The sequence below is a fragment of the Lepidochelys kempii genome, chromosome 21 (assembly GCF_965140285.1).
Source record: "Lepidochelys kempii isolate rLepKem1 chromosome 21, rLepKem1.hap1, whole genome shotgun sequence".
Taxonomy (NCBI): Eukaryota; Metazoa; Chordata; order Testudines; family Cheloniidae; genus Lepidochelys; species Lepidochelys kempii.
The window spans coordinates 13,040,435-13,051,511 of NC_136400.1; the positions used below are offsets into that span (position 1 = coordinate 13,040,435).

The 11,077-nt window shown below is 51.1% G+C and overlaps 1 protein-coding gene across 2 annotated transcripts in view; it reads right to left on the reverse strand.

Moving 5' to 3' along the window:
- PROK1 (prokineticin 1) overlaps nt 1–6,189 on the reverse strand; it is a 30,571-nt gene extending 24,382 nt beyond the window's left edge. The window contains exons 1-2 of one of the 2 annotated variants that reach the window (XM_073319934.2): nt 6,026–6,189; nt 5,740–5,862 (exon numbers count right to left, since the gene is read on the reverse strand). In XM_073319934.2, coding sequence (XP_073176035.1) covers nt 5,740–5,778 — 39 coding nt within the window. In that variant the 5' untranslated portion in view covers nt 5,779–5,862; nt 6,026–6,189. The other variant, XM_073319933.2, reaches the window with a different exon arrangement.
- Nucleotides 6,190–11,077: the final 4,888 nt, after the last annotated feature.

The following is an 11,077-nucleotide window of genomic DNA, read 5'->3' on the forward strand; positions in this document are numbered from 1 at the left end:
GCAGCTGCTCCAAGGGAGGACTGAAGAGGCTGGTTTTATTATAAGCTTTCCAACTGGAGTGACAACGTCCCGTCACTCCCACCTGCCAGGCTCCATGCAACCTCCGAGGTGTAGAGAGACCTGCAAGGAGTCTCCACTCCTGCCTTTGAGCTGGGGGCAGCGCTTCATCTGTGCCCGGGCTTGCCAGGGCTAAGCCCCCGGTGCCTCATAGCCCCAGCACCTCTGGGCTTGCTGCATAAACAAATGAGAAAGGTCGGCCCACTTAACAATGCAATAAATGAGGGAGCAGCATATCCAGGTTGGGCTTCTTGCAGAGATAAGTCACCTGTGCTGTGGAACTCACAAATCAAAATAACTTGCCACCATTTAAGGCCAATTTTCACAGCTGCTGCTGCTCTAATGTTCTTTCATTAGAGATTATTAGCCTTTACTGGGCATGGCTAATTTCCTTTTCATCTGAGGGCACAAACTCCCCTCTACTTCTTCCAGAGAGTTGTCTGCAAGTTGTCACAGCATCAGGAGATGCAGATGGAAATAGGAAATGCTGTGAAACCAGCCATACCCTGTCCTGGTCTCTCTAACACCCCCACAAGTGTCCACTTTCTTTAGGTTCTCTTACGGGGCCAGATCCTCTGCTGGTGTAAATTGGTACAGCTTCATTGACTTCTGTGGATCTCTGCCTGTTTACACCAGCTAAGGATCTGGCCCACTATTACAATTTTATGATGCACGTTGTAGCTGCAACCAGAGACCACAACTGAAATCCAGGCCTTATTGTGCTAGGCGCTGTATAGACATACTAGGAGATGAGCCCCGACCTGGAGAGCATACAATTTAAATAGGAAAATGGACAGTGTCTTGTGAGGTCCAATATTTCACGCGCTGGCCTGGGAGTCAGGGAGCCTGTGCTCTACTCCTAGCTCTGCCACCGGCCTGCTGTGTGACCTTGGGCAACTCACTTACTCTTTCTGTGTCTCAGTTTTCCCAGATGTAAAATGGGGATAATGAGACCTATAAAGTGCTTTCAGTTCTGTGGCGAAAGAGTAGGATATATGAGCTTGATATTGTTATGGGATATGGCATTTCACAAAGGGGTAGCTGAAGCACAGATTGATTCAGTGACTTGCACAAGGTCGCACAGGGAGTTTGTGGCAGAGCAAGGAGTTGAACCCACATCACCATGCTAGTATTTCAACAACAAGATTAACCTGCATTGCATGCCCAGGTGCTCCAGCTATTGACCTTTACCTGGACTACGCATCACTGATAGCTGAGAAACAAGAACAGAGGTTTGGGTCTCCAGTTGTGACTTCTTAAATCAAGGAGAGGCTGGTGCCACGGGATGAACAATGATAATTCAGAGCACACGTCAAGTGCCTCTCTTCCTTGTTCTCCAGCTGCTATTACCATTCAGGCTCTTAAACAAAGGATATTCTGGCTCAAGGACAAATGAAGGGACTTTCTCCAGGGTGATTGACAGAAACATAGTGTCACAGTTATGCACGACTGCTCCCCTGGAGTTCAGCACCACGACAGGAAAAGTGTAGCAGAGTTACCGGGGCTGTTCAGAAGACGAGAAAGCAAAGCTTGACCCTCACCCTCCGCAACTGTAAATGGAGCCTTTGAAATAAAGACGACCCCTGAACTGCCCTCGGGGAAATCTACAGCAGCAGGAGGATTGTAACCCACACACAGCCCACCCCAGCAGCACTTGGCTGGACACATTATCCGGCCTTTGACGGAACGTGCTGATAAATGTATGGAGCTGTTGTCCCGGCCACTGCTGATGGAATCACGTGGTTCTCCTCTGTAAGATGCTTGTCTGACTGGCTTCATAAAGCCATTCCCAGGAGAAAAGAAAAGGTTTGTGTGTTGTTTGTATATATAGGGCTAAAGGCCTCAGCTGTGATCGGTGCCCATTGTGCCAGGCGTTGTACAAACACACAGTGAGAGACAGGGCCCTGCCCGCAAAGAGTTTACAGTGGAAATAGACAAACGAGACAAAGGATGGATGAAAGCAACATGGCTCAACAGTTTAGGACAGGAAGTGGAGAAAAATACTGTTTCCTATTGAAATTGCAAAGGCGTTTTAGGGCAGCAGGATATAATCATTTCAGTTATAATTTGGCGAGGATGGGGGGTTGTTGGTGTTTAGAGTGCAATCAGCCAAAAACACCAATCAGGACTGAGGTCCTATTGTGCTCGATGCTGTACAAACATGGGGACTTCTCCTCTCACATAAAAGGCTCTGGGATCTTTAATGTCCCCCAACAGCTGTGCTAAGATTTTTGGTGCTCTACCAGTTGGAGGTGGCCATGAATAGATAAGCCAGAAGCTGCAATTCCAATCACTATCCCCTGAGCCATCTGGTCCCTCTGGCTTCTCTTCTTGTGGAACGGAAGGTGATTGTTTTTGTGTTTGTGGTGTTGTTTCTGATCAGTGCACTGCCAGGGTTCTTTTCTGTCTGGTGCACCTCAGCTGCCGTGGGATCTAATCGAAAGGTATGTCTTTTTTGCCTGAGGGTACAGCGTCTTCTTTGTTTCCGCCAGAAATATTTAGTCATGAGGCTTAGCCACATAGAAACAAGTGAGCAAAAATTTGCCGCTGGAATATGATGATCTGGGGTTGATGCAACCTCCTCTTTGCCATCCCATCTTCAGGGGGAACTATTTGCCAGAAGGGGCCATTCAGTTTCCTAATCGGACCTCCTGCATAACACAGGTCCTTCAATTCCCCGAGCCCCCAGCATTGAGCCCAATCATTTGTATTGGGCTAAAACATCTCTTCCAGAAAGACATCCAGCCTTGATCTGAAGCCTTCAAAAGATGGAGAATCCACTGCTTCCCTTGGTAGTTTGTGCCAATGGGTAAATCACCCTGACTGTTAAAAATTTGTGCCATATTTCCGGATGGATTTTTTCTGGCTTCAGCATCCAGCCATTAGTTCTTTCTGCCTGTGCTGAATTGACTGATGGGCTCCTCCAGTTCAGTTTGCCCCATACTATTTAGCACATGAAACTGGCAGCCAGGGAATTGGGGTATAAAGCAAATAAAACCTCCCTCGTGCCTGGGCTGGGGGTGTGAGGGGCGGCTCATCCCAGGCCCATCCTTAGGTGGTGCTGACTGCGAATGGGGCATGCCCAACAATGTGCTGACCCGGAGCATCCCCTCAGCAGCCTTTGTGGCATCTCTGGAGCCCAGAGTGCAACCTGGAGCTCTCCTGCCACTCCGGGGGGGGGGGGGGGAACCCCCCACCCTCCAGTCTGGGAAGGTGGCAGAGAGTGCTAACGCTTCCTCACCCTCCCTTGGTGTGAATTCTCACCCTCACTGGGACACAGCGGAGAAGGCCGGTGATTGGGGTGGAAGGTCACCATAGCTGCTGGCATAACCCCGTAATGCAGCCTACACCGATAGAACGGGGGTTTTCAGTCAGTGAAGGAACGTTTCCCTTGGACAACAGTAGCTATGCGGACGGAAGCGTATAGCATAAAACAAGTCTGAATTACAACATTGTAGCGAACACCTTTTTTATAAAGCCCACCTTTTTAGCCCAGTGTAGACATGGCCTCAGGTCTGGTGCGTACAAGGAAGGGTTTGCCGGCACAGCGATGCCGGAGTAACTATGCTCGTCTGCAGAGCAAGTAACAGGGCTGCAAGCCAGGGTGTGAATTTACAGGACACGAGCTTGCTGCGCTGTAACGTCCCCCGAGGACGCTGCTACAGGGCACTGAAAGGACCGGCATGCAGCTTCCATTACAACGGCTTGAAAGTGTAGATTCACGCCCTGATACTGTGTCCACCCTAGGGCTTTTTCTGGCATTGCTCTGTTGGTTAGGTGGGTGGTATTTTTCCTCACACCTACCCAATGTAGGTAGCCTAGGCCAGCAAACTTTTAAGTGAAGATCAGGCCTTAGAGGGACACTTCTAAGGGTGGAAAACCAACCTTCCCATTTAACATCTTCATCTGGGACACAGCACGTAGTCATCGCCGGCCTGTCTGAAACAGCTATGTCCAGAGAGAGGGAGGGAGGGAGGAATATGGATCATCTGCAAGCATGAACCCTGATGAATTTGGCAGCAAACTGAATTGCTGAGGGGCCTGCTTGTTGTGTGACTTCAGAAGCAGCCACTCGCCCTGATTTCCCCTGGGGGAGGAGGGTAAATTAAAAGTCTCCCCTTAATCCTGGCCTTGTGAACATTCTGATTCTGACATTTCCAAATCAATAGGCACCGTCGCTGGAGTGACTCTCTATCCTTTGGTCGACTTGTGGGCTGTGCATTGTTTAGGCTTGCGGCAGGCAGGGCCTCTTTTGTGCTGCGACAGATCATCTCTTTCTGGGGTTGCATCTGTGCCAGTGAAGTTTGCTCTGTTTCCCTTCTGTCTGGCGTTGTGCCTTGGGTGATTTGAAAACCAGAAGGTGAATGTTATAAAGCCAGAGGGGCTTGGGCACGGGAGCCATTGAAAATGGATATGGGGGGGCAAACTCTCACTGGTCATGTGTTCCCCACGTCTGGATTGGAGCGTCTGGATTGGAGCTACCTCTAAGCCTGAGCAATGAGGCTTTCCTGAACATGCCCCTATGCAATTGCTCATCTCTGATTGCTAGGGAGCCAGGCCATCCGGGCTGCAGAACCTTGACAAATTCCGAGCTCCTCAGCCAGGCACAACTCACATTAAAATCAGAAGGCGTTTGCGTGTGTGAAGGCCGGGTAGAACTGGAGCACCCAGGTTTTTGTTTGCTGTTGGTGTCACTCAGTTGACTTTAGGCCTGATTTACACTGGGATGAGCCAGAGGGGAGTCAGGCCCCCCCTGTTTCTTTCCAGCCCTCTGCAGCCTGTGCATACTTTCTCTATGGAGCATTAGGAGTAAAGCTAACCGCTCTCTTTTCCTCTCCTCCTTGCTGTTTGTTTTGCTTTCACCCTCCCTCCGTCATCTTCGTCGTCTTTTTCCTTTACGCTGCTTTCCCTGGTGAGGGTCTGGGTGGCAGCATTGAGAGTAGGGAGGACTAGACCTCCCTTTCCTCTGCAACAGGTTCCAGCTCCTCCTGGGGGATTGCCCAGCGTTCCCAGGCCAGCCAGGAGATATAACCCCTGCAGAGTGTCCTGGGTCGGCCTCACGGCATCCGCCCAGTGGGACATGCCCGGTAGAGTTCCAAAGGAAGCATCAGGTGCCCAAACCACCAGGAAGCATCAGGTGCCCAAACCACCTCCTCTCGATCCGGAGGAATAGTGGCTCTACTGTGAGGCCCTTCTGAATAGCCAAGCTCCTCCCCCTGTCTCAGAGAGTAAGCCAGCCACCCTGCGGAGAAACCTCTTTTCCTTCGTTTGTACCCGCGATTCATAGATATTAAGGTCAGAAGGGACCATTATGATCATCTAGCCTGACCTCCTGCATGATGCAGGCCACAGAATCTCACCCACCCACTCCTGCGATAAACCTCTCACCTATGTCTGAGCTATTGAAGTCCTCAAATCATGGTTTAAAGACTTCAATCTCATCCTTTAGGTCGTTACCCAAAGTTCATGACCATCGGTGAGGATGGGGACATAGATCGACATGTAAACCGAGAGCTTTGTCCATGAACTCAGCTCCCGCCTCACCACCACAGATCGGTACATCACCTGCCTCACCGCCACACCCATCCGCCGGTCGATCTCATGCTCTCGCTTGCCATTGCTCCTGAACAAGACCCCTAGATACTTGAACTCTTCCATTAAGAGCAGCTGCTCCCCCCTCACCTGGAGCGAGCAGTCCACTTTCTTCCGGGAGAGGACCATAACCTCTGATGTGGAGGTGCTGACTCATCCCTGACGCTTCGCGCTCGGCAGCGAAACGTTCGAGTGTGCATCGGAGATTGCAGTCTGAAGAAGCAAGAAGGACAACATCTGCAAACAGCAGAGATGCCACCTCCGAGTCCCCGTACCAGATGCACTCCACAGCTCGGCTTCACCTTGATATCCCGGCCATGAAAATCACAAACAGGAGTGGGGACAAGACACACCCTTGGCAAACTCCAATACCCACCTTAAATGAACTCGACTTAATGCCAAGAATGTGAATACAACTCTCACTCTGAGAATAGAGGAACCGGATAGCATATAAAAGCCCAGTGCTCTGGTTCTACCCAGTCCTCTCACCAACAAACTCCTTTTGATTTAAATGTGAGTTTTGCCTGGCTGAGGAGCTTGGAATTTGTCCCCATGAAGCCCAGCCTCTGGTGAGCTTAAAAGGCAGAGTCCAACTTGCTGTGAATGGTTGGTTGCCAATGAACCAGAAAATACAGGCTTGCAAAATACCCCAAGAGAACAGCTACCAACCCCTGCTCTCACCGCCTCCAGCTGCCCAGCTCCAGGCTCTCCCTTCTGGGAGCTACCACAGGCCAGACAATGACTCAGGACTTGTTTCCCCAAATTAAAGAGCTGATGTCATTGGCCAACATGTGTATCTTCCTATATATCCTGTTTTCAGGCATGGGAGCCATACTCAGAGCTGGGGTGTCTAGAAGAGTTGTGAGGTGTAATGACAGCTGGATAAGGGGTCTGAGTCCCAGTGAGTCTAGAGAGTTTTATGGGTGTAACATACAATGAAAGGGGCTGGTCAACTCTACCTCCAGAGGGTCCCTCTTGACTGACTGCTGAATTTGACCTTGGATCGGCTCCTAGGGTGACCAGACAGCAAATGTGAAAAATTGGGACTGGGGATGGGGGATAATAGAAGCCTATATAAGAAAAAGACCCCAAAATCGGGACCATCCTTATAAAATCAGGACATCTTGTCACCCTATCGGCTCCAGAAGGCATTTTCACACCTACAGTAAGTGAAAGTTCATCTCCTTACTAACAAAGCTCATATCTCATGGGCTCCAGGGTGTGTGTTTTGGTCATTATAATACCTATAACAGCATCTTAGATTACAGCGTGCCTTCAGACGTCATAGATACAGTCAGGAATTGCTTTAAACCCTGAAATGCAGCCACCTCTGGGGTGGAATTTGGCAGCTGCATACCCGCACATAACAACACGGTGTAAGAGCTGACGCCCCCCCCCCATTGAAATCGCAGGAAGAAGAGGATGCAGCTCAGCTGGTACGAATGGGCATAGCTCTGAAGTCGGAGCTGTGCCATTGATGCCAGCTGAAGAGTGGCCCAGCTGCGTACAAATAATGCTGTGGGATCTCCAATCCTAGGCGGTTCACAGTAGCAGCTGAGTAGCTCAAATGGCCACAAGGGGTCACGTCTCGGGCTTACCATCTCCTCACTGAATTTGGCTTTAGCAACCTTGATGTGCAAATATTAAAGGGTATCGAAAGAGATGCTCAAACAGATTGTGTGTTAGCACGGGAGGATTTGCTGCTATTTCGTCATGGTTACAGCCAGGAGTCCCCTACCGCTTACCGGCTATGTCAGGACAACCTCTCTGAGCTTGTGCTGCCCTTTGTGTAAACGAGTGACCAATATGGCCGGGGGCCCCAGTTCAGTCCCAACCTGACTAATGCCCAGTTCTTCCCCCAGGAAGCATCAAGTGCAGAATTCCTCCCTCCCCCTGCCAAACACCCATCATTGCAAAATATCTTTCTGCCAATGTTACCGTCAATCGAAGACATCAGCTGCAAATGGCCGGGCAGAGGCTGTGCACCCATTTGCATAGATGTCGAGGGAGCATTAATTCAGACCGGCATTAGCCTTCAGGGCAAGAGAATGCTTCGGAAGGTCTTCTGATGGCTGTAAGCCACCACTGCTTAGATCTGGTCTTCTCAGGTGGAGGCTTTGGGATGCCAACCCCAGCGCTATTTACTTACATGAAAGAAAGTACCTGACAGTGAACTGATGCCTCTGTAGTGTGAGCAGAAGACTTTCCCACCCTGCTTAGGGTGACCAGATGTTCTGATTTTATAGGGACAGTCCCGATTTTTGGATCTTTTTCTTACATAGCCTCCTATTACCCTCCACACCTGTCCCAGTTTTTCACATTTGCTGTCTGGTCACCCTAACCCTGCTCCAAATAAAGTCTACACACATGCACAAGGTCAGACTTCCCCTCTTCCTGGATAATGCCGACAACAATGGACCATAAGCTTTAGCTCCCAATTTGCCTGCAGGGTCTCCTTCTCTGTCTGTACTTCCCTCTGACCAGACAGTCACAACAACTGTTGTTATGGTGATAATCACCAGAGTGTCCCGTTACAAAGAACTGTACATGTTCTTTTCCTTAGCATGCGAGCAGTGTTTGGTCCTGGAATTTTCAATATTGTGTTCAGGGTAGTCTTAGAACAGCTAGCGAGGTTCTTCTCTGCCTTAAACTCGCCAACGAGCATCAATTCATGGGGCAGAGTTGCTTGCTGCTAACTGGGCAGCGGTGGCTGGGCTGAGATTTCAGAAATAAGGGATTGCCTGTGTGCCCACCTCTGTTCCAGGACTGCTGTCTTCGGCGTAAATAAACAAGTTACTTTACGAATATACCCAGACTTATCCCTGAGATCTCCGCCAATGGGAAGCTACCCTGCTAGGCCCCCAACATCTGCTGCTGCTCGGCAGAGAGATGACGCTTTCCTGGGGGAATGAACACAATTGCACTGCGGGGCTTTCTTCAGGATTCTGGGTAGGCTGGTAGAGGAAAGTGTACAGCATTAGGCATGTGTACGTGATGTTCATGGAGTACGAGTGCCTGGGGTGAATTGCAAATGTAGGGTGAGCAGTGCAGGATTTAGGAGGGCGAGGGAATTGCCCCAGGGCGGCTGGATGCGCTGCTCCCTGGGATGATGGAGGAGGTCTGGCTCTGTTTCATATCTCCATGTCCACAGAGTGATAAATTTTTATCTCCCCCAAGTAATTGACACTGCCTGCCAGCGAGGGCCAGCGCCACTCTGACAGATGGGATATTTTGCTGCTGGCAATTGGAACTATCAAGAGAGGCATTATTCTCGCTGCCTCCGACTTTCTCATCAGGGCGAGAGTGCTGAAGTGCCAGAATTAACGTGCCATTTGATTTAATATGCAGCCCCCAACACTCAATTCAGATCATTACACAGGAAAGCTGGGACCAACCAACTGGGGCTGGCCAGAAAGGGAAGGCTGGAATATCATTTCTATTCCAGTCTGAGTTGCGGGGAATGTAGTGTACAGGAATTGGGTAGTATCCCTTTAAATAAAATCAATGGCCCAAATGAGAAGGTGCTGCCCCAGTGTGGAAGGATTTGACTAAGCCCTAGATCTGACCATCCCTTAATGGTCTAGTTTTTGACGTTGAGCTTCTGGCTTCTGAAGCACCTTGCCAGTTAGTGGCATGCCATTTAAACCAGTGGTACCCAAAGGTGGGTCAAACGCAGTTCACTTTGCCTCTGATCTCGATCACTCTTCCATGGAGCAGACCCCTGAGCCTGCATCTGCCACAGCTTGCAGGCTTGGGCCCTCAGCTTAGATATGGACGTGGGGCAAGCCCTGACCAATGATTCTAACCTGCAAGTTTCAGGCAGGGGCAGAATTTGCCTGCCTCACGCAGGGCCCCATTGGCCTGGCAGGAGCTCCCTCGCCCCCCCCCCCCCAGCTATGGAAGTCAGACTATGCCTGTGGAATAAGGGAGTCACAATGGAGGTTCTTGGGTCTCATCTTCATCTCCCAGGAACTGAAATCCTATAATAGATGAGAGGCTTCAGCACCAGCTGAATGGTCTTGAATAAATTTCCATCTGTAATTTCCAACAGCGACCTCTGTAATGAATTTTCCATTCATTTCCAGCTCCTAATTCCATTTGCTGTGGGGATGGGGCGACTCATGGCGATTTGATCCAATCTGCACTCCCACCCCGCCAGCGTCACGCTGCCCTGAACGCATCACCCTGCAGCCAAGGAGGCATTTACGCCAATGTCTCTTACGCAAGGCGTCTTCCTTTCCATTCGTCACGTCCGCCCTGCGTCAATAGGGCAATAAACCAGCTTCAGAGTCCAGCTTAATAGGGAGGAAAAAATCCCAGCCCTATAGATTCTGGGTCTGACTCACCGTTGTCCTGCTCCAGGGGTGGCCAACCTGAGCCTGAGGAGCCAGAATTTACCAATGTACATTGCTAAAGAGCCACAGGAATACGTCAGCAGCCCCCCATCAGCTCCCCCACCCCCCTCCCAGCGCCTCCCACCCACTGGCAGCCCCGCCCCCTCCCTCCCCGCACCTCCCGATCAGCTGCTTTGTGGCGTGCAGGAGGCTCTGGGGGGGAGTAGTGAGGGCACGGCAGGCTCAGGGGAGGGGGTGGGAAGGGGTGGAGTGGGGGCAGGGCTCGTGGCAGAGCCAGGGGTTGACCATTGAGGCCCGCCCCCCGGCACATGGGAAAGTTGGCACCTGGAGCTCCAGCCCCAGCGTCGGTGCCTAGACAAGGAGCCGCACAGTAACTCCTGAAGAGCCGCACGTGGCTCCGGAGCGACAGGCTGGCCACCCCTGTCCTGCACCGTGGGTCATCGCTTACACCAGTGGGCAGAAAACAAGACCATGCTGATCTGGGAGCCTTTTACCCCTGACTTCCAGCAGTATAAATGACAACACAAGGTGCAAAGTAACAGACACCGGCTTGGTGCAGGGTAGCTGTCACCTCAGCGCCTCCTGTTGGGACAAGCTGGAAGCGTCGTAGTTATGAACTCCCCCCCGCCCTCCATTCCCGGCAGCTGGGGAGGCTTGGATTGGAGTAGCTGTGGTTTCAGCCCTCAGGAGCCATGAACTCCCATGCGACCTGGAACCCAGTCTCTACACAGCGCTTAGCTCGCGTATGCGTATGCTTGTGCCGGCTGCTGGTCAGGTATTTTGTTTGGAAAGGCCTCTGCATACCGGATTTAGGTGTGCGGTTCCAGTCAGTGCGGTCTCCATTTGGATGCAAGTGTAATGCCCTCCAGGGGGGGAGTGAAGAGCGTCACACCTCAGGAGATGGGCTCCTCTATTCTATCGCTTACTGAAAACAAGTGTGTTAAAGTATTAAACACCTGCCATGTGCTGGTGTTAGAGCTCTTACACATGAGCTCAGGGGCCTAGAGGAGGAGCAGGCAACGGAACAGGGCCGGGCCTAGATTGGGCATCTGCCGTGGGATTTTTTTCATTCC